General features: G+C 41.4%; 1 protein-coding gene across 1 annotated transcript in view; it reads right to left on the bottom strand.

The window, feature by feature from the left end:
* The window catches only part of TMLHE (trimethyllysine hydroxylase, epsilon), a 102,968-nt gene that overhangs the window by 2,823 nt on the left and 77,907 nt on the right, over positions 1-22,238 (bottom strand). The window contains exons 4-7 of the mRNA XM_051968158.1: positions 8,541-8,817; positions 3,411-3,530; positions 1,598-1,834; positions 697-835 (exon numbers count right to left, since the gene is read on the bottom strand). Of these exons, the coding sequence (XP_051824118.1) occupies positions 697-835; positions 1,598-1,834; positions 3,411-3,530; positions 8,541-8,817 (773 nt within the window). The remainder of the gene's footprint in view (positions 1-696; positions 836-1,597; positions 1,835-3,410; positions 3,531-8,540; positions 8,818-22,238) is intronic.

The raw sequence follows: 22,238 nt of genomic DNA, 5'->3' as shown, positions 1-22,238 counted from the left end.
GCGCTACCTTCTCTATAAGGCCTTTCTGGATCCCTTTCTTCTAGGGCCCCCTCTTCATCTTACCTCGGACCTTTTTATTTATTTTGTACCTGCTTCAAACGCATGCTCTGTGAAGCAGGGCTTTTCCATTTCTGTCTTTATACACTTAGTGAGCTCAATGACTCCTTGGTGATTGGCTGATTAATAACAATTATTCCTCTTTTTCTGTTATTGTTCCACTTTCTCAAAAGATAGCAGACCTCTCACGAGGCATAAGCAATAGAATCTCTTTGAAGACCAAGTTCAGTCTTTTATTCTGGAAGGAGTAAGGAGCCACCGATGGTTCCAGCATAGAGGAGTGATGTCGTTAAGAATTGGGCTTTGAGGAGATCATTTGGACAGCTGGGTTTCTGATGGACCCTTTCAGAAAAAAATGCAAGCGAAAGGACCCCTCTATCTTTTCCCTTACACAAAATACCATTACTGGGCTATTTCCCAGTCTGAAGGCCCCCAAATTTGAATGCTCTGTCCTGGGCCCTCTTCTCTCCTTCCTCTATCCTACTTCACTTGGGGATCTCATCAGCTCCCGCGCATTTAATGACCATCTCAAGTTGACACTGAAAGCAAAAGCAAAGAGACCATCTAGAAAGCCCAATACCTAACTTCTTGGCTGCAAGGCAAACTACTTTCATTCCCTCCCCCAAGTGAGGCACTCACCTTGCCTGGTTTCAGTTTGATCCATAACTCATTCTCTGGCCTCCTCAGCTCTGTTGTAAGAGTCCGGTGCGCCGCATACCAACGGTGGACGACATCATAAGGCACAGTGTTGATGACTGCACGGTCATAATTGTTATACCTGTGATACAAGTACAAACAAGGCTTTAAGCCAAGTGCAAGCAACGACGTGGTCATCCAGAGAGCACGAGAGGGAGATGTAAGGGAAGAGGCGTCAGGGGGATAATGCAGATCAGCCACTTTGGCAATTTCCGATCTTGGAGAGTTGTCTGTGGCATTGAGAGGTCACCCAGCCAGGCTGAGCCAGAGGTAGAACCTCGGGCCAGGCCTTCTGGACTCTGAGGTCTGCTTTCTAGCTATCCTGTTATGCTGCCTCTTACCATAGGTAAAACATGATCTAGCCTGTCCAGATTGCAGAGGAGACAATTGATGCCTTCATGACTAAAAGTGACTTGTACACATTCGAGGTGACCAGCACTTTTCTACTTACTAATTTGTTAAGGGTCAATGAGTCTGGCAGGCCTCATTTGGATTTGACTTTTGGGTTTCTCCCTCTTGAATCCAAGCCTCTATCATAAAAATGTTTTCACTTTTTATTTTAATTTTAATTTCTCCCTCCTCCCGCCCCCCGACCCTCTTCTGAGATCCCCTCTGGAGCAAAGGCCTTTAGTGATAAAACCTGTGGCAGCAGCACTCCATTTCAACGGATTTCTAGGAAGCTCCTCAAAGGCAATGACTCTGCTACTGCAAGATGGCAATATTATGGACTTGGATGGTTTTGATCAGGAGAGTGGGCTACAGGATCAAGAGTCACTTTAGGGGAACATGAGATCTTGTAGGATGCTGGGTTTGCTTATCACATACTCTGCCCAAGCACGCTCACCTGATTAAGTAGAGTTCTTTGTTCCAAGGGTGGATATTCAAGACTGGCCCAACTCCAATCATGTGATTGTGACATTCTCCCACATTTTCAATATACTCATGTTTCAGTGGCACCTTGCTGAGGAGATCAAAGTCTGCAGGGGCCCTCTGCAGGACTCTTTCTGCTGCATAGAATCCATCGACAAGCAGAGTTCTCCCACCGGTCCCTTCATGTTTGAGACAATGAAATACCTGAATGCTAAAGGGAAAAAAGGGAAGTCAAGAGATCCTTCTGTTCATTGGTAAACAGAGGGTCTTACTGGAATGGAAAAGTATTTTGGGAACAAAATAGAAAGTTCCTCTCATTAGTACCAATCCCATTACAAAAATATCCATTAAAAAGAGACCTGCCCAAATGGTCTCCCCGCAGCCCAATTTTGAGCACATTATTCCTCTGCTTAACTGAAGGTGGCTTCCTAGCACTTCAAGGAGAAGAGAGAAAGGCCATGTTTTTAAGGCCTACTTTCTAGGCTAGTGAAACATTTCTTCCCCTTTCTAACTCTCTGTTCCAGCTAAACTCTTATCTTCTACACCTAGGTCTTAGTCTAGGCCAGCCATCCCAGAACTGCAATGTCCTTCCTCCTCAGAAAATGTGCAGTTCCTTTTGAGAGGGTTTCAGAAAACTCTTATTTAAAAAAAAAAACACAACAAAACATTTCTTTATTATATTACTTATTAGACCATATAAACTTTCATGAATAAACATTTTGTGTGATCTAATAAGTAATATAAAGGACTGTTTCATGAATTCATTAATGAAGTTGGTTACTAGCATTGAAAAGTAAAAGTCTGAGGGATGTTTCTCTCCTGCAAATGAGCATAAGTAATGGTGACTCTGAACTCTGGTATCTTGAATTAGTCTGGTGTATACAGAGCACCAATATCTGATTTCGAATCTCTATTTGGGGAGGACCAATGACTCACTCTATGTTCCACTACAGAGCTTTGGTGTGAGTAAGAGCTCCAAGGGGGGAAAAGTGCGACTAATAAAGACCAGCAGCTCAGAGATGGGCTTTATTGGTGCTTCATTCCCTAATTCGGAATTGAGAAATAAACCGTGATAGGCTCAGAGGCAGGGGCAATGGCAATAGCAACATTAGCAGCCCAGTGTTCTCCTCACAGAGGGGACAGGGGAAGGAAGACCAGCTCCACAAGATTCGGAGGGAGGGGGGTACCTTTCCCTGATGAGCTCTCCTTTCCCTGACCTCTTTTTCAGTGAGAGATAATTACTTCCCCCTTTTGATGTTACCTCTTCTGTGTCCTTTCTGGGCGTATCCTATCGTGGAGGAAAGTATAGGATAGGGAGTGTAGCTTACATTTCAGAAGAAGGGGGAAAGTGCAATGGGGATTGTGCGTGTCAGGGAACGGGAAGCAACAGATAGTTTGTTGCTGGTTTTCTGTGGAGAAAGGGATTTTTCTATACAAAAAGGAAATTCTAGATTCCATACAATCATCATTCCATGGAACAAATTACTGGAAGATTTCAATTGCTTTGGGGAAAAAAATCAACTTGATAAAATGTAAATTCTTAGCTCTATAATTAAATCATTTCTTTGCCCAGTTAAAATATTAGGGTTCACTAAGTGAAATGAGTACTATTAAATCCCAGAATAACTGCATTTCTAGGAGGACAAGACCAAGAAAAATCAAAGTGGATCCCTGGCCTCTAAGCAAGATTTGGGTGTGTCACGGAAAGGGTCAGCAGCCTACAGAGGACACACAGTTGCTTCCCGCCTGCGAGGCCAGCTCTGATCCTGGTTAGTTGGTTCACATACCCACAAGGCTCTTGGAAATAAGTGGTGTCTGTATGGCGATCCAGAGCTAGTTTGGTGTACGCTGTGTCTCCCCTAGAGAAATCAGAAGTAAAATACCACATCCTACCATAGATGGTTTCTCTGTAAGATAAAGAAAGAAGATGAGTTGCTTGACATTTTTTCATTTAATTTTTATCCCTTCAATCTTCTCCCTAACTATCTCTTCTGAAAACTTTATTTTTTTTCGTGGAAATCAATAAAACCACTATGCTACTATCTGGGAAAAGATCACAAATTTCATCAAAGTTGAATACGGCAATATCCTCACCAAAGGTCGGTTCACTGATCTCCCTTTCAAGAAGCCGGCGTTAGAATATTAAATATGACATCATCAGGGGCTCTGAAATCTCGAGCAATCTCTTAGAACCACAAACTAGAAAATCAGGTGGAAGGTGGAATAATCTGGAGGTTATTCAATATGACCATTACCCAATGACCCAATATACCCCATAGCATCCTAAAAAGTAGGCATTCGGCCTTGCCTTAAATACTTCCAACTATGGGAAGCTCATTTCTAAGGGGGTTGATTTCTCCGGCCAGCTCCATAGTTAGAAAGTTGTTTCATATAATCAGCTAAGATGGAGGTGTCTGTGAATTTTAACTCCATGCCGACTGGCTTACTCATGACAGCTCCAGAAATATCTGCGGATCAGCATGAGACCCCTACTTCCCTATGGATTCTCTTTCTCAGGCAAACCACCCCTATTTCCTTCCCATTTCTTTCTGTCCATAGTCTTTATGCCCATAATCAGCCAGGTAACAGACACTTTTCATCTGGGCCCTAAGGGTGTGCTCCTAAGAACCAATCCCGTCCAGTATGTGTGTCCAAATAGGAGCCGACCAACATAGATACCTTGAAACTATCACTTTTACAAAAAGCACCAAGTCAGGAGACTGATCCTCGTTCATTTGCTGAGAAAGTGCCTCACACTCGGAATCTTAGCTGCTTTAATGCAGTGACAATACACACCAGCGGCTTGATCTCTTCACTCAGCTGTTGTAAGGACTGAGAGAAACTTAGGTAAAGTGTTGTAGGAATTGAAAGTATTAGAGTAGGAAGAGACTTCATCAATCATTTCACAGTTCGTGGAACAGATGGGTAATTGAGAACTTGAAGTCTTTTGTCTACAAATCCCTCTTACGCCAGATGGCCCTCTTTTCTCTCATTCTGTTCCCTGCCAAGTTGATTTTTCTTAATTCACACACAAAACTTTACCTTGGTCCCTTTTAATTTCTCTGAAGTTAGAGCTCATTTTTTAGGTTGTGATCTTATGAATGTGATTCTGTCATTTGACAGTAGGCATCTCATCCATCCATTCATCCATTCCACAAATTATAGGACCTCAAAGATGAGAAATACTTTAAGCACCATCTAGTCTAACCTAGACCTGAATAAGAATTTCTTCTATAGCATAACCAATTATTGGCCAGTCAGCTTTTGCCTGAAAACTTCAAGTGAAAGGGACACCTCCCTTCCCAGGGTGAACCCCTCCCACTTTGGGACATCCTGATGGCATCGATCTGCATCTCTTTTTTCAGCTTCTACATATGGCTCCTGGTTTTGTTAACTACGAAGGAGCTAGTCTAATCCCTGGGATAGCCCTTTTAAATGCTTAAGTGTCTCTCCCCCATTTTCTCTTTTCCAGGTTAGACATACTCAATTCCCTTAACTAAGCCTCATGGGCTTTTCCCTACTGACTGCCCTACTCTCTGGACATCATTCAGTTTAAAAAATATCCTTTTAATTAGAGGAGTGGTCCTCCCTCTCCCCCCCCACTATACCACTTGTGGTCTGAGCAGGGCAGTGACAGCAGGCTATCACCTCTCTCGGACTGCATGATGAATGTCTCTGATGTAGCCTAGGATTTGATCAGTGTTAGTGCTGAGCTCTATGTAGGAAAATCCTGAAGGTCTGTTCACATAGTGTTTAAATTGTTTAGCTGTTTAGTTTAAACTGTTGTTTAGCTGTGCCTCCCCTGGCCTGTGTGTATGAAACTCAACTGTAGAACTTTGTTTCTCTCTATTCTACATTTCTTCTTGCTGGATCCATTCAGCCCATCATTACAGACTTGAGATCAGAGATTACCTTCTCCTCACTAACCCTGAACTGAAGAGCATCTTCTTGGTGGAGTTTTATAGAGTATAGGCCAGGGAAGCCAAAGACCTGGTGATAGCCTGTAATGTTCTCTCTAATATGTAATCTTCTCTTGTTGGGGTTTTCTTGGGGTCTCTGGGAGCAGCCTTCCTTTCAGTTCAGTAATCACCACAAGTGCAGCCAGGAATTAAAGTCCAGATCTTTTATTGTCTCTTTCCAAGTCTTGTCTCCTTTCCTGTGGCCCGGTTAGCTTTCTTAGAGGCCTTCTTTAGAGCTTCTCCTTATATACCTCACACTGAGTATGCACCAATCATTTTATCACCAGGAAACCACTATTTGTTGTAGGATTAAATCAATGCTAAAGTAGATTTAACCACTGTCTCCTCAATTCCACTTAGTACCTTGTTTCAAGTTCTGGCCCATAACATCTCCTCGTAGGATCAGATCAGTCATACTGAACCAGGCTAAATTAGACAACTATTGTCTCTATCAATTCCACTGACTTAGCACCTTGTAAGAATCCTTTGTTTCAAGTTCAGAGTTCTGGCCCATAAAAATAACCCTGGCTCTGCTACTGTACCTTCTGGGACATGCTTAGGTCATGCATGTAGAACACATGTACTTGCTACTGGTCATATGTATACAAGTACACGCACTGCGATACTCCTGGGCTTCCATAATTGCAACAACAGAGATCCTCAGTCCTCTCTCCCTCTTGCTGCTAACTCTGGTGCCCACTGGCCACAGAAATCTGGTTTTCCACATATGTTGGCCACCCAGGCTAGAATGGGGAAGTAGCTAACCACATCCACATTTGGAAATTCCACCTATGCTGTTCATCCCCATAATCTCCAGTTGAGCCCAGCTCTCTAGTGCTCCAGCAGAGGACTCATGAGAGAGGATGCTGTCAAGGAAATCCTGGCTCCAGGGGCCATCAGAGAAATCGAATGGACTATAGGATCCTGAAACTCTAGAGGTCACTAAGTCTAGCTCTATGCTCTTTTGACAGAGGAGAAACTCTTAAGGATTAAGCTCTACTCTGAGGGAAAAAGCATGGGATACAGAGGACCCTTGGTCACATACAGAAGGTGGAACCAAAGGGCCAGGCCCCTTGAAATGGCCGCTCTGGGGACAGTTAAGACAAGGTCGATGTCATTGCGGTTCAGCTCCCAGCTCTGTCACCTATTCTCCCATTTGATCCTGATGGAACAGACCAGACAGCCGTTTGTTCTTTGCGTCATTTTACGGTTGGTAGTCAAATAGGTGGTATGGGATGAAGGCAAGAATAATTCCTGGGCTCCCACCGGCACGCCACAGCAAATCCCCCAGCAGCACTCACATTCATTTAACAGAGCTTTTTAAACAGCAATCTTGTGGCCTCTTAGAAATAATGAAGATCATCTCTAGAACACAAGAGAGGAAATGGGTTCCCTGACTTCTTTTTGGACTCCAAGCCCAATGCCTTCCCCTCCCTCCCCCAGTCTCCCCACCAACCTTCTGCTGCTGTAACAAAAGCCACTGAGCACGGGTGGCTGAACTCTACCTTGGGCCTCTCCCCACTCCTCTAATCTCAACCTCAGGCCACCCACATCTACCACATCAGGCTTCACTTCTTGTCTGGGACATGAACCCTGAGAGCTTGCCCTAGCCTAGCCATTGTCTATTAGCAGCTTCTTAACTGGACTCCCTTTCTCCATTATCTTCCAACCTCTATTCCACACATCTAACAGACTGATATTTCTAGAGGATGGGAATTAACCACTATGCCATTCTCCGGTCCAAGAAGTTTCAGCAGCTCCTATTACCACTTCAACAAAACTGCAGTTCCTCTTGTTATCTCCATTCACAAATTGGCTCTAACCTAGTTCCCTAGACTCTGTTTCTTCATTCTCTATCGTAGCCCCACAGTCCTACCTGCTGCTGCTACACGGTATTTCCCCTTCCGACCCCAGGTCTGGCTGCCTGGCCTGGAAGGCCCTCCTTCCTCCTCACCTTCCACCTCTCTCTTGGAGAATCAAGGATCAGCTCAACTGCTACCTCATTTCTAGATTTTTCAGGTGTTAAGTTGCTTTCCACCATCCCCTATTATTACCATCTGTCAAATTACTCCGCATTGCCTTTGTTTATGTTTTGTATAAAACAAGAGTTCTCAAACTTTCCCCATCCACAACCTGTTTTTACCCAAGAAATTTTTACAAGACCCTGAGTATATGGGTATATAAAATAGGCAGAAGAACCAAACACTGACTGATAATAAATCATAATTCCACAACCTCCACATTCACTCGTGTGACCTCATGTGGGGTTGCAACCCACAGTTTAAGAAGCTTTGTTGTAAAAACACATTGGATCCAAACAATCGAATGTCAGCGAGTCCCTGAGGTCCCTGTATTTGTGCCCCTAGCACCAAGTGTAATCCTGGGCTCCACAGCTAGCACTGAATTGCAATGAAACGAGCTGGGAAGGCACTTGATCATCCCTTTTTGTGTAACCAAGATTGTCCAAGGCCGTATTTGCTGCTTATTTAAATCCTCCTCTCGCTGCACCTGTTCCTATTCTTCCCTGGAAAGTAGAGACGGTTCATGACTTCCTCCTGAACTCAAGTGAATTCTTTATGATCATTTTTGCATTTTTATGTGCAACCTACTCTAGAATTTCATTAGGGAATAACATGAAACATACCCAGAATTCACCTTTCCTTCCCTTTGTTTTAGTTTCTAGGATGGGCCTTTTCGAATCACAATACAGTACTGCCCAGTTCAACAGAGAATCAATGGTCTGGAAAATCTCTTAGACTGCTCTATATGCCTCCATATTTGAACCCGAAATTCTGATTTGTAGAGATTAGAAATTGCAGCATAAAATCGAGGATCAGAGACCTTATTTTGAATCTATGCATGAGAATGAGTGATCGAGACATGTTTGACTCAGGCTCTGCAAATTCATCATGGTGGACTTGAGAAATTGGATGTTGCCTAGGTCCCGCTAGGGTTTACCTGATCAAACTGATTCTGCCTGCTAATTTTTCTGTATCCTCTTGAGTTGGAGGGACATTCTCTACAAATGCAATCCCGTAGAGCAGGAAATTTTGCAGAAACTCCTTCAGGCCGTCCTTGGTCTCCAAAAAACTCTGGAAGTCAACAGGCAGCACCTGAGCCTGCCGGTAGATCTCTGCATTCCACAGAATTTTAGGTTGGACAGCCTGCTTCTGCCCTTCGTAGCTATTCTTCAGCAGCCACTCCAAACTGTACCTGGTCACATGACCATCTGGCCCTTTGGAAGGAAAAAAAAGGAAGCATCACAAAGCGGGCTGAGTGGGATCGCAAGAAACATGGCTGAAACCGGCCCTCTCGGTAACCGGTAACCAGAGCCACATTAAACCACGCAAGGTTTATGACAGTACCTGCCCCCTCAACAGCCCCTGCTACCAGAGAACTGGAAAAGAATGTTCTCCTAGCCAAAGAAAGCCCTCAGAACTGTAAAGTGGCTTGAGATTAGAAAGGAATCTCATTTGATCAATGGAAATCATTTATAAAAACACCCATTACCATCTGTTTTGTCACGAAGGGAAATGTAAAATCAAATAGAGGAAATAAAAATCCAGCTTGTGGGTAAAACCTGTGATTTGTGTTGTCTCCTCCGTAGAATGTAGATTCCTTGAGAGCAGTATTACACTTTTCTTTATTTTCTCAATGATTAGCACAGGGCTTTGGACATAGAAAACAGTGAACAAAGCCTTTTTATTGTCCAAAATGGAACCCCAAACCCTCCCCTCATCCAAGTCAATAACTTCAACAAGCATTTATGAAGTGCCCACTAGGTGCAAGTCACCGCAGGTTCAAAGAAAGTCAGAAAACAGCTCCTGCTCTTAAGGAACTCCTACTCTAATAGAGGAAAGAACATGGAGACAGCTAGGTATAAATAAGATCTAGGCTAGATAAATTGGAGATGGTATCAGAGGAAAATCAATAAGATCAAAACCTAGGAAAACACCGAGACTTGAAGAAAGCCGGAAAACCCAGGGCCCCGAGATGAGGAAGGAGAGACTTCTGGGATTGGGGGATAGCCAGTGAAAATGCCCCAAACTGGAAGATGGAGTAAGGTAGAGCCCAAGGGAAGGCCAGTCCCAGTGGACTAGATGCATACTGGAGATGGAGGAGAGGGAGTAAAATGAAAGAAGCCTGAGAAAGAAAGCTGAGAAGGGGCCAAGTTATGAAGACGTTAAAAGCTACACACGTGGTTTGATATTTTAATCTGGGGGCCACCATAAGAGTGACACGACCAGACTTGTTTGAAAGAAGAATGGATTGTATTAATAGCTAAAATAGCCAACATTTACATGGCACTTACTAGGTGCCAGGCATTGTGCTAAGAGCTTTCCAATTATTACCTCATTTGATCTCCACAAACAAGCCTGGAAGGAAGCAGATAGAGGCTAAGGACACAGTCACACTGCTAGTAAGTATCTGAAACCAGATTCGAATTCAGATTTTCCTGACTCCAAGTCTGGCACTTTATCCACTGTGACATCGAGCTTCTTTCAGCTCTAGTGGGGAGACACTCAAAGAAGGGAGACCAACCAATAGGCTACTATAAAGGTCCAGACATGAAGTAATGAGAGTCTACACCAGAGTGGTAGGCAGTGTCAGAGTACCAAAGGGAGCATTTAGAAGACTTCAGTCACGTCAATCATGTCTGACCTTTTGTGGCCCCATTTGACAATTTCTTGGCAAAGAGATTGGCATGGTTTACCATTTCCTTCTCATGTTACAGATGAGAAAACCAAAGCAAACAGAGTGGTTGATGTGTTTGGGGTCACACAGTAAGTCTCTGAGGCCAGCTATGACTCCAAGTCAGACATGTTATCCACTGTGCCCCATTTAGAAGACTGGACTTGGATCTGAAGGGTGAGAAATAGTGAGGACTCAAAGTTTGTGAGCCTGGGAGGAAGGACCCTTGACATTAATAGACAGTTAAGAGGGAGGAAGGTTTAGGGAGAAAGATAGAGAATTTAGCTACGGACAACACGGAGTTTCAGATATCCAAAAGATACTTGGAGATCCAAGACCAAAGGTCAGCAGAGAGACCGCAAAAGAGCTGGAGAGAGGTTACTAGGGCTGGACAAACAGGCCAGCGAAGAGATTCCAAGCTTTTCTATCACTGTTGGCTACGCTAGCATTCTCCCAGTCACCTTAGTGCAGGCCTTCATCCTCTCACACCTGCCCCAGCCTTCTAGTCATCTCCCCACCTCAGAACTTCCTCAATGAAGTCAAAATGATTTTTCTAAAGCTCCCTCTCATTCAATATATTTCAGTGACTTCCTATGGCCTCTAGAATCAAAACCAAAACCCTCTGCTTGTGGTTCAAAGTTCTGCATAACTTGGCCCTCCTCCCTTTCCACTCTTCCTTCCTGCTTTCCACACACTGTGTTCCAGTGACAATTGCTGTTTTCATATGTGAATCTCCATGTCCCAACCGTGTGCCTTTTCACTAGCAGATCCTCATAGCTGAAATGGTCTCCCTTCTCACCTCTGCCTCCTGGTTGAAAGAAGAGGCCTTTCCTCTGAGATTACCTTCTGCCAATTCTGTATGTAGACCAAGAAAAAACAGTTAGAACTGAACATGGACCAGCTGATTAGTTTAAGACTGGAAAAAGAGTAAGACAAGGCTGTATATTGTCTCCTTATTTATTTAACTTTGATACAGAGTACATCATGTGAAACGCTAGGCCAGAAGAAACAAAAGCTGAAATTAAGACTGGGAGAAATATCAACAATCTCAGATACACAGATGATCCCACTCCGATGGCAGAAAATGAAGAGGAACTAAGCCTCCTGATGAAGATGAAAGAGGAGCGTGTAAAAGCTGGCTTGAAGCTTAACATAAAAAAAAAACCCAAAAAAAAAACAAGATCTTGGCAACTGCCCCATCAATTCCTGGCAAATAAGGGAGAAAAAATGAAAACAGCAGCAGATTTTGTATTCTTGTGCTCAAAGATCCCTGCAGATGGTGATTGCGGCCACAAAATTAAAAGATACTTGCTCCTTGGAAGGAAAGCTCTAGACAATGCAACCTTGTAGATAACATAACTGCAAGCTGTCTGCCCCATCAGAATATGGGAGCTCCTCAAGAGTAGGGCCTGTCTTTGTGCCTTTTCTCTGTATCCTTAATACTTCCTGTCTCATTAGTGCTTAATCAGTGCTCATTGAGTGGCAGAGTTTTTTATTCATTCATTAAAAAATCATTTTTATAGATGAGGACTCTAAGAGGATTAAAAATGATTTCCCTAAGGACTTGAAGAAAGGCAGTGGAAGAGCTGAGTCACACTTTCAGTTCTTTTGATTCCCTTTTGAGGAACTTTAGACCCTGAAAACCAAGTGTTAAAAACTGAGGTTCTCATTAATTTTCAGAATGAAAGTGTTCATTCAAGGGATTGATATCCGGTTATCTGGGGTTTTTTTCTCCCCTCCCCACCCCAGCTAAGACCTCTAAAATACAAATATATATTTTCCTGTAAAACTAATTATAGCAACTACTGCATTTGAATCAATCCATTTCTATCAGATGTTTCTCCCCAAATGACCCTGGGAAAACCCATTTTTAGTATATGTACACCCATATAATATTTGCAGGTCTTTCTATATATAAGTGCAGAATAAAGAAAAATGAATGACATTAGTAAGAACAAGAAAAACGTTGTCATCAATCCTTTCATGCTGCTGCCACTATCTTTACTCCAAGAATCAAAGGCAGAAATACAGGGGATAAGAATCCTATTACTGAGGTTAGAAAACACATTTCAAATTTGATGTTGAGAAATATATTAAGTATATAAGTACAGAAAATCAACCGGTATGTGTGCCAAGTATATCCAACGCTACAAGGTGATTTTGTAACATCGTCTGGGATCCTCCAGGTTTCTTTCCTATCTCATCTCATTACCTTCTGCAGCCCAAGAAAGGAAATTGGCTACAGCAAGCAAGTAGTTCTGAGAAAAAACACATCAGGTATCACAGCAAGGTAATGAAGGATGTGGCCAACTGATAAATAGTTCCAGGAAGATAAAGCTTTCCATTTAAAGTTGAGGGGACAAAAATACTAACTGTGATGAAGTGAACATTTTAACATCAGAATATCAGAGAGAAATAAGCTCTTTTTGTTACATGCTACATTTGAAGCTAGAATAGCAGAGGAACCATATTCTTGAATGAATGGCTTTGTAGAGAGGAAAGGATGGAGGACCCAGGGAAATGTAGGGAGAATGCTTTGACCCAACACCTGATGACACAGGTTGAATTGTCCCCAAGAGAACTCCTAAGAAGTGAAATCTCATTGCTTCTGACTAGGAGACAAAGGAAGTAACAGGTGAGAATCCCCCTCTTGGGGAAGGAAGGCTTACAGGTCCAAAGAGACCTTGGAGGAAGGAATGAGTTAAACAATCAAAGGATGAAACATCAAAACAAAGCTAAGTTCGGATTTCCATTATGAGGCTGCACATGAACAGAACTTTAATGGAAACTAAGAATCCCAGGGGTGAGAAGGGAGTGCATTCGAGGCATCATTTTTTTTTAAAAAGAAGAAAACCAAATTACCAGTATCAAAAATGGGAAAAAAAATGAATGCACAACTAATAAAGATAAAACTAAAACGAATTTGAAGATCTATTTTGCCCAATTATATGCCCAAAAAACTGAAAAATTCTAAATGAAATGACTATTTACAAAAATAGAAACTGCCCAGATAAACACAAGAATAAACAGAATATTTACAAAATCCTCTTTTAGAAAAAGAAATTAAGCTATAAGTGACCTCCTTAAGAAAAATCCCCAAGAACAGATGGATTTACAAGTGAATTCTATCAAACATTTAAAGAAAATTAATTCCAAGATTATAGATATAAACTGGTTGAAAAAAATTGGTAAAGGAGTTCTACTAAATTCAACACAAATATGGTTTCAATATCTAAACCCAGGAGAGCAAAAGCAGAGAAAGAAAACTATAGGCCAATTATCCTAATGAATATCGATGCAAAAATTCTAAATAAAATATTTACAAAGAGGTTACAGCAATATATCACAAAGATCATGTACTGTGATTTATACCAAGAATGCAGGATTTAATATCAGGAGAACTTTAAGGAAAATTGACTATATCATTGACCAAAAATCATATGATAATATCAATAGATTCAGAAATCATGTTTTAAAAAATGCAACACATTCCTATTTAAAACACTAGAAAGCATAGGAATAAATGGAATTTTTCTTAAAATGATAAATGTCTAATTTATTAATTATTAATTAATTAATTAATTAACTATTAATGTCTAAAACCAGGAGCAAATAATAAAAACTGCTGGGAAAACTGAAAAACAGTATGGCAGAAACTAGGCATAGACTAACATATCCCAAGACAGGGTCAAAATGGGTACATGATTTAGACATAACGAGTACTATAATAAGCAAAATAGGAGACTGGGGAAATTTTACCTGTTAGAACTTTAGATAAGGGAAGAATTTATGACCAGATAAGAGAGAGGATTATAGGAAATAAAATGGATAATTTATTTTACATTAAATTAAAAGGGATTTGCACAAAACTGCAATATAACCAAAAGGAAAGGAAATCAGAAAAATGGGGGGGGGGGGTGAAGTCAGTAAGTGGGTTTCTCTGACGAAAGCCTCATATCTCAAATACATAGAAAACTTAGCAAAATTTATAATAACACAAGTCATTGTGTTATTGATAAATGGCCAAAGGATATGAACAGACAGTTTTCAGAAGAGGAAATAAAAGCTAAAAATAATCACATAAAAATGCTCTAAATCACTGATAATTAGGGAAATGCAAATTAAAAGAGCTCTCAAGTACCACTTCACACTCATCAGATTGAGTAACATGACAGAAAAGGAAAATGACAAATACTGGAGGGGATGTGGAAAAACGGGGACATTAGTGCATACTAGTGCAACCATTTGGCAGAACAATTTGGAATTGTTTCCAAAGGGCTATCAAACTATATACATACACACACACACACACACACACACACACACACACACACACACACACACACATATATATATATATATAATATTCCTTCATCCAACAATATTGCTATGAGGTCTGTTTCCTAAGGAGCTCAAAGAAAAAGGAAAAGGACTCAAATGTGAAAAATATTTCTAGTAGCTTTTTTGTAGTTACAAAGAGTTGAAAATGGAAGGGATGCCCATGAATCGGGAAATGGCTAAACAAGTAATGGTTTATAATTGTGATGGAATACTGTTGTGCTCTAAGAAATGACAATAGGATGGTTTAAAAAAAAAACTTGTGTGAATTGAAACAAACTGAAGCAAGCAGATCCAGGAGAACATTGTGCACAGTGTTAGCAATATTTAGATATCAGCTCTGAAAGATTTAGCAACTTTGATCAATACAATGATCCATGACGATTGCAAAGGACTCATGATGAAAAATATTAACCAACTCTAAGAAGAGAATAGATGAACTCTGAATACAGATTGAATCAGATCCCCCCCTTTATTTCTTGATTTTTCTTGCTTCTTCCTCCCCCCCCCGAATCTGACAAATGTGGAAGAAAGTTTTGCATGGCTTCATATGTATAATGGGTATCATGTTCTTTGCCTTCTCAATGAGTGAAAAATAGGCTGGAAGGAAAGAGAAAATTTGGAACTAAATTTTTTTAAAATTAAAATAAAGGTTTAAAAGTTTTTATACAAACAAAACTAATGCAGACAAGATTAGAAGGGAAGGAATATACTGGGGAAACATTTTTACATTCAAAGGTCCTGATAAAGGCCTCATTTCTAAAATATAGAGAGAATTGATTCAAATCTATAAGAATTCAAATCATTCTCTAATTTATAAATGATCAAGGGATATGAACAATTTTTAGATGAAGAAATTAAAACCATTTCTAGTTATATAAAAAGATGCCCCAAATCACTATTGATCAGAGAAATGCAAATTAAGACAACTCTAGGGTACCACCACACACCTCTCAGATTGGCTAAGATGACAGGAAAAGATAATGATGAATGCTGTAGGAAATGTAGGAAAACTGGGACACTAATATATTGTTGGTGGAGTTGTGAACTGATCCAACCCTTCTGGAGAGTCATTTTGGAACTATGTTCAAAAGGTTATCAAAATGTGCATACCCTTTGATCCAGCAGTGTCTCTACTGGGCCTATATGTGAAAGAGATGTTAAAGGAGGGAAAGGGAACCACATGTGCAAAAACATTTGTGGCAGTGCTTTTTGTAATAGCAAGAAACTGGAAACTGAGTGGATGCCCATCAGTTGGAGAATGTCTGAGTAAGTTATGGTATATGAATGTGATGGAATATTATTTTTCTATAAGAAATGACCAACAGGATAATCTCAAAGAGGCCTGGAAAGACTTACATGAACTGATGCTGAGTGAAATGAGTAGGACCAGGAGATCATTGTACACGGCAACAACAGGATCATCAACAATGAAATGATTCAGGCCCATTTTAATGATTTTGTGATGAAGAGAGCCATCTACACCCAGAAAGAGGACCGTGGAAACCAAGTATGAATCACAACATAGCATTTTCACTCTTTTTATTGCATTTTATTTTCTTTCTCATTTTTTTCCTTTTTGATTTGATTTTTCTTGTGCAGCAAGATAATTGTATAACTATGTATGGGTTTATTGGGTTTAACATATATTTTACCATGTTTAACATATATTGAATTACTTGCCATCTAGGGAGAAGTGGGGGATGGGAAGAATTGGAACACAAGATTTCGCAAGGGTCAATGTTGAATAATTATCCATGCATATGTTTTAAAAATAAAAAGCCTTAATAAAAAAAAAATTTTAAGCCCAATCTTGAAATGGAATCTGGACCATTGATGCTAGTAGGATTGTGAGGGGCTGAGGGGGAAATGGATATTGAAAAAGGTAAATATGAGCAAAGCAGAATTGAAGTAGCTCAGAAGAAACACAAGATATACAATATTAAAGAAGCTACCCTAAATGCTCATAGGGACTATTTGTGGCTGACCTGTGGCAGAACATTCTGAGCTTGTATTAGTCTGATCAGCCATAGTTGGACATATTGTAACTTAACTCTAACATAGTGATCTCATTTTGGTCCTCTTTGAGAATGATAATAATAATCAACCAACACTAAGAATAAGGTAATGGATTGACGGACATTAGACTTGAGCCGAGTTTGCTGGATACTCCCCCAAAAAGATAGTTATGTAGCTCAAAGGGAACTAATGTTAGATGGAGCTGAAACTCAACAAGGGTAGTTGATTCATGAGGATGGGGTATATCTCGGGAATAAAAAAACCTAAGCTTCCAGGAAGCAGCTTGAGTTCTAGGCATTAATTGTATGGATCAAGTGCACTGGGGATAGATGCAATGATTAGACAATAACACAAACGCTGCCCTCTCAAGAAGCTTTTGTTTTACTGTTGAAGACATACAAAATATACATGAATAAGAAGACTAAGTTAGGATATTATGAAGGCAACAAAGAGAGTCAGAGAAATAGCAAAGAGATTTGAGGAGGGAGAGGAAGAATACTTTCAGCTGGGGAGGTTTATTTTATTTTATTTTTTGCTGAGGCAATTGGGATTAAGCGACTCGCCCAGGGTCACACAGCCAGGAAGTGTTAAGTGTCTTGAGGTCAGATTTGAACTCTGGTCTTCCTGACTTTAGGGCTGGTGCTCTATCCACTACACCAACTAGCTGCCCCTGAGGAGCTTTATAATATCTTTATGGAGAATATGGCAGCTGAGAAGAATCTTGAAGAAGATGTCTTCTGAAAAGGAGAAATAAGGAGAGCATCCATTCCAAGCAGGGAGGAGAGCTGGTACAAAGGCAGGGGAAGGATGTGGTAGAGAAGAGAGAGACTGAAGAAGAGATTAGCCAGAGTAATGATAGAGTTCGGGTGAAAAAAGATTAAAGGATTGGCTTGAAGTCATACATCCAATAAAATCCAAAGATTGGGGTAGATGATCCCCAAGATCCCTTCAGACTCCAAATTTTATGAGCCTATGAGGATGATAAGGGTTTGAAATGAGGGAGGGGGAGAAGGGAGAGGGAAATGGTCATGTGAGTGGAGATAGGCAAATACATAAAATGCTATGTATATGAATTCTACAGTACTTGCAAACTGCTTGGATTTGAATGGGGAAAAGACAAGAGGAAAAAAATCAAAGATAATTCCAAGGTTTTGAGAAGAAGTGATCAACAAGATGGTGGTGCTATCCACAAAAAAAAAAAAAAAAAAAAAAAGAATCTGAGAGGAGGAGGAAGGAATTGGATTCGATTTTGGAAATATTGAAACTGAAGTTTTAGTGGGATATCCAGGTGAATACATTAACCAAGAAATTAGAGGTTTGACACTAGAGTCCAGAAAGACACATTAACTTACAAGTCGTCTCTGGAGAGGAGATAATTGAATCATGGTAATGACAGAGCCCTGAGAGAAACCCAAATGATAGGAGGAAGATATTCTGTGACTGAGACTTAAGAAGATGTCATCAAAGAGGTGTCAGTGTGGTACAGTGGAAAGAACACTGGATTTGGACCCAAGGGGCCCAAATTCAAATCTTAGCTCTGTCCCTTAAGACAGATTCTTCTGGATTCTGCATTCGATTCTGGACAAGTCACTTGACCTTCAGTTTCTTCATCTGTAAAATGAAGAGGATTGACCTCTAAGGTCCCTTGCAGTTTTCAGTCTATGAGCCCGTGAGGTAGGAGGAGAACCAGATGAGTGCGATGTCTTAGAAAGCAAAGGGACAAGAGGAGCCAAGTCAAGATGGGCAGAGAGATCAAGGAGAAGGAAAAGCGGGAAAAGGCCATTGGAGTTAGCAGTGAAGAGAGCAATGGTAATCTTGGAGAGAACAGTTTAGTGCTTATGAAGTTGTGAGAGTGGCTAGGGATTTGACAGTAAATAGAGCAAAGAATGAGGCCTTGAGAGAATGGGAATTGAAAAGCCATTATGGAAGGGCTCATTTGAGCATATCTGTAGGTGTAACTGAGGACTGAGCCATGTACAGAGCGCAGCAGCATGCTTGCGATGACATTTCAGTCTTGTCTTCATGATGCCACTTTAGGGTTTCCTTAACAAATACACTGAAGAGGCTTGCTCCAGTTCATTTTACGGATGAGGAAACTGAGGCTAAAAGGATGAAGTGACTTGCCAAGGCCATACAACTGGTAAATGTCTGAGGCCAGATTTGAACTCGGGAAGAGGTGACTTCCTGACTCCCGCCTGACACTCTACCCACCGCAGCACCACCTAGCAAAGCATGCTCAGCTGACGTGAATTCTCTGCATGGGAGAGGATGGAGAACCTGTTTCTAGAATAATCATGATGGCATATAGTGGAAGCACTTTGGGGAAATAGTGAAGTCTACCCAGACATTCTAGAACTGCTCCTAGACTGCTACGTACAAAGTCAGGAGAAGCTTCTTTGACCAGCTGCACTTGTGGGACTGAAACTAAAGGCATTTTCAAAAAGGCCTTGGACGTTCTCTTCTTGAGTTGTTCTCTCTCTTGGTTTGACTCCTTCGTTAATGGTTTCTGGCAAAAGATAATGCCGAAAGAGGGGAAGCCTTCTCGCTTTTGAGATCTATACGTGGTCCCGTGGAATTGGCCCTCTGGCTTTTTATTTTTTGTGTGTTTTTCTTTTTTTCATTTTAGGGGAAGGGATTGGAAATCCTAAATTTAGGAGTTTGGAAGGGTCCAGGTTGCCTGGTGTCCTCGTGCTGAGGTTCTGTAGCCAGCTCAGCATCGATGTCCATAGATGCAAGGAATCCCTCTCAGGAGCGACTTTTGCTAGACTGGCAGTGAGATTCATTTAGATGTGATAACAAAAGCATGAATTCAGTAGGACCGGCATCATGTAGAAATTGCGCTGAGGGAGCCCACTCTTTCCAAAGACTGAGGTGGGAATAAGGAAGAGCTCCCCCAAGTTGGAGAAAAGATGTCCTTTTGTTCTGGTTATGTCTTCCAAGGAAATATGCCTTTTGTAAAAGCTAATTGATGTGAAGGGATTCATTGGAATTGCCGTGCCGATCACTCGTTGGCATCTAAATAGTGAGGGCAATACAAGCAGTGGGAGCCTGAGTCAATGCCACTAGAACGGAGATCCTCCCGAACTCTTTGGGCTACCCCTCAAATCCCAAGGAGCAGACGGAGCCAGTCTGGAGCAGGAAGACTCAGGGGAATTTGAGCCACAGACAGGAGGGAGTCGGTAAATAGGGAGCCACCGGAGATGAGAGTGGGAACGGTCGGACAAAATCCCAACTTTCCAGCAACTGTGGCTTCCTGAACGGAATGCCAAGCTTGGAAGTCAAGAAGTCACATCTTCATGAGTTCAGATGCAGCTTCAGACACTTACTAGCTGTGCGACCCAAGTCATTTCACTCTGCCTCAGTTTCCTCATCTACAAAGTGAGCTGGAGAAGGCAATGGCCAGTCATTCTAGTATCTCTACCAAAAACACGCCAAAAGGGTCACAAAGAGCGAGATTGTGACAGACCAACAACATTTAACCCATGTGTCTTTAAACTATCAACCCGCCCAAATAATTTCTGAGCCTTTGGTTCATGCGCTTCACAATTACCCTGATGTAACGGGAGGCCCAAAGCTCCTGGGAATGGGACTCTCCCTCGTCAGCGCCCCACACCTGCATGGAAGGATGGTGGGGTTGGCAAAAGTGGGGAAGAGGAGAGCTTCCGTCTGTCCAAATTCTTGAGCGTTTATGCTGCGCAGTGGATTTGGGCACTTGTAGATTCTAGCTTTGAGAGAGAAGATGAAGGGTGCCAACCCTACTTCAGATTACTGAAGAGAAAGGAAGATTCTGGGAAGAGGCGGGATTCTCCATCACGTCCCATCTCCAGTGGGTGACCTCTAGGGCTTTCTCTCTGAGCTGGGCTGAATTGCCTCACTCCCAATGGGAGGGCTCATTTACCCTACATTTTCTGACATATATATTCTTCTCTATGTATACTTTGTTTTGCTATCAACTCAGATAAATGGCTTTCTTTCTTGTCTACTTACTATGTGAGTTTATTATATGAGTTCAAGTCAAGCTTTGGATAGAAAACTCGGGGTCTTCCTTTCCCCATTAATGATTAACAATCAGAAGCTTAATTTGTGATGCTGAGTGAAGTGAACAGGACCAGAACACTGGATACAGTGACAAGATTAGGTGATGATGGATAAAAAAAAAAAAAAAAAAGCTTCTAGGTGGCATAGTGGATAGAGCAGCAGCCCTGAAGTCAGGAGGACCCGAGTTCAAATCTGATCTCAGACACATAACACTTCCTAGCTGTGTGACCCTGGGCAAGTCACTTAACCCCCACTGCCTCAGCAAAAAAAAAAGGGAGGGGAATGGGGACAGGGATTTGACTCTTTTCAACAACGATTCAAGGTAATTCTAATAGACTTAGGACAGAAACGTTGTTTGTTTGCTTTTTTTATCTCTCATAGTTTTCCCCCCTGTGATCTGATTTTTCTTGCAGAGCAGAACATTGGACACAGTAACAAGAAGATTATGTGATGATCAGTTGGATGGACTTGGCTCTTTTCAACAATGTGGTGATTCAATGTAATCCCAGAGACTTGGAATAGAAATCTTTTTGTTGTTTGTTTGCTTTTTATATTTCTTGTAGTTCCTCCCCTTTTGATCTGAATTTTTCTTGCACCACATGACGAATATGGGAATCTGTTTAGATTTAACCTGATATCCGTTTGCTTGCCATCTTGGGGGGGGGGGAATTTGGAACACAAAGATGAATGTTGAAAAGTATCTTTGCATGTATTTGGAAAAATAAAATATTGGGGGAAGAAGTTTATTTTGAACCTGAAGATCACATAGTTTAACCCTTAACAATTAAGAGAGCAAATGGATGTAGGGGATAATATTTAAGGGAGCAGAGAGATGAGGGTGATTTTTAAGGGAGCAGACAGGTGAAAGGGGTGATTTTTAAGGGAGCAGATAGATGAGGGTGATTTTTAAGGGAGCAGATAGATGAGGGTGATTTTTAAGGGAGCAGATAGATGAGGGTGATTTTTAAGGGAGCAAATAGATGAAGGGTGATTTTTAAGGGAGCAGATAGATGAGGGTGATTTTTAAGGGAGCAGATAGATGAGGGTGATTTTTAAGGAGCAGACAGGTGAAAGGGGTGATTTTTAAGGGAGCAGATAGATGAGGGTGATTTTTAAGGGAGCAGACAGGTGAAAGGGGTGATTTTTAAGGGAGCAGATAGATGAGGGTGATTTTTAAGGGAGCAGATAGATGAGGGTGATTTTTAAGGGAGCAGACAGGTGAAAGGGGTGATTTTTAAGGGAGCAGATAGATGAAGGGTGATTTTTAAGGGAGCAGATAGATTAGGGTGATTTTTAAGGGAGCAGATAGATGAGGGTGATTTTTAAGGGAGCAGACAGGTGAAAGGGGTGATTTTTAAGGGAGCAGATAGATGAGGGGTGATTTTTAAGGGAGCAGATAGATGAGGGTGATTTTTAAGGGAGCAGATGGATGAAGGTGATTTTTAAGGGAGCAGATGGATGAGGGTGATTTTTAAGGGAGCAGATAGATGAGGGGTGATTTTTAAGGGAGCAGATAGATGAGGGTGATTTTTAAGGGAGCAGATGGATGAAGGTGATTTTTAAGGGAGC

Source organism: Antechinus flavipes, chromosome X (genome assembly GCF_016432865.1).
Source record: "Antechinus flavipes isolate AdamAnt ecotype Samford, QLD, Australia chromosome X, AdamAnt_v2, whole genome shotgun sequence".
NCBI lineage: Eukaryota > Metazoa > Chordata > Mammalia > Dasyuromorphia > Dasyuridae > Antechinus > Antechinus flavipes.
Note: the sequence above shows the minus strand (reverse complement) of the source record. Positions and strands in the feature narration are given on the sequence as shown.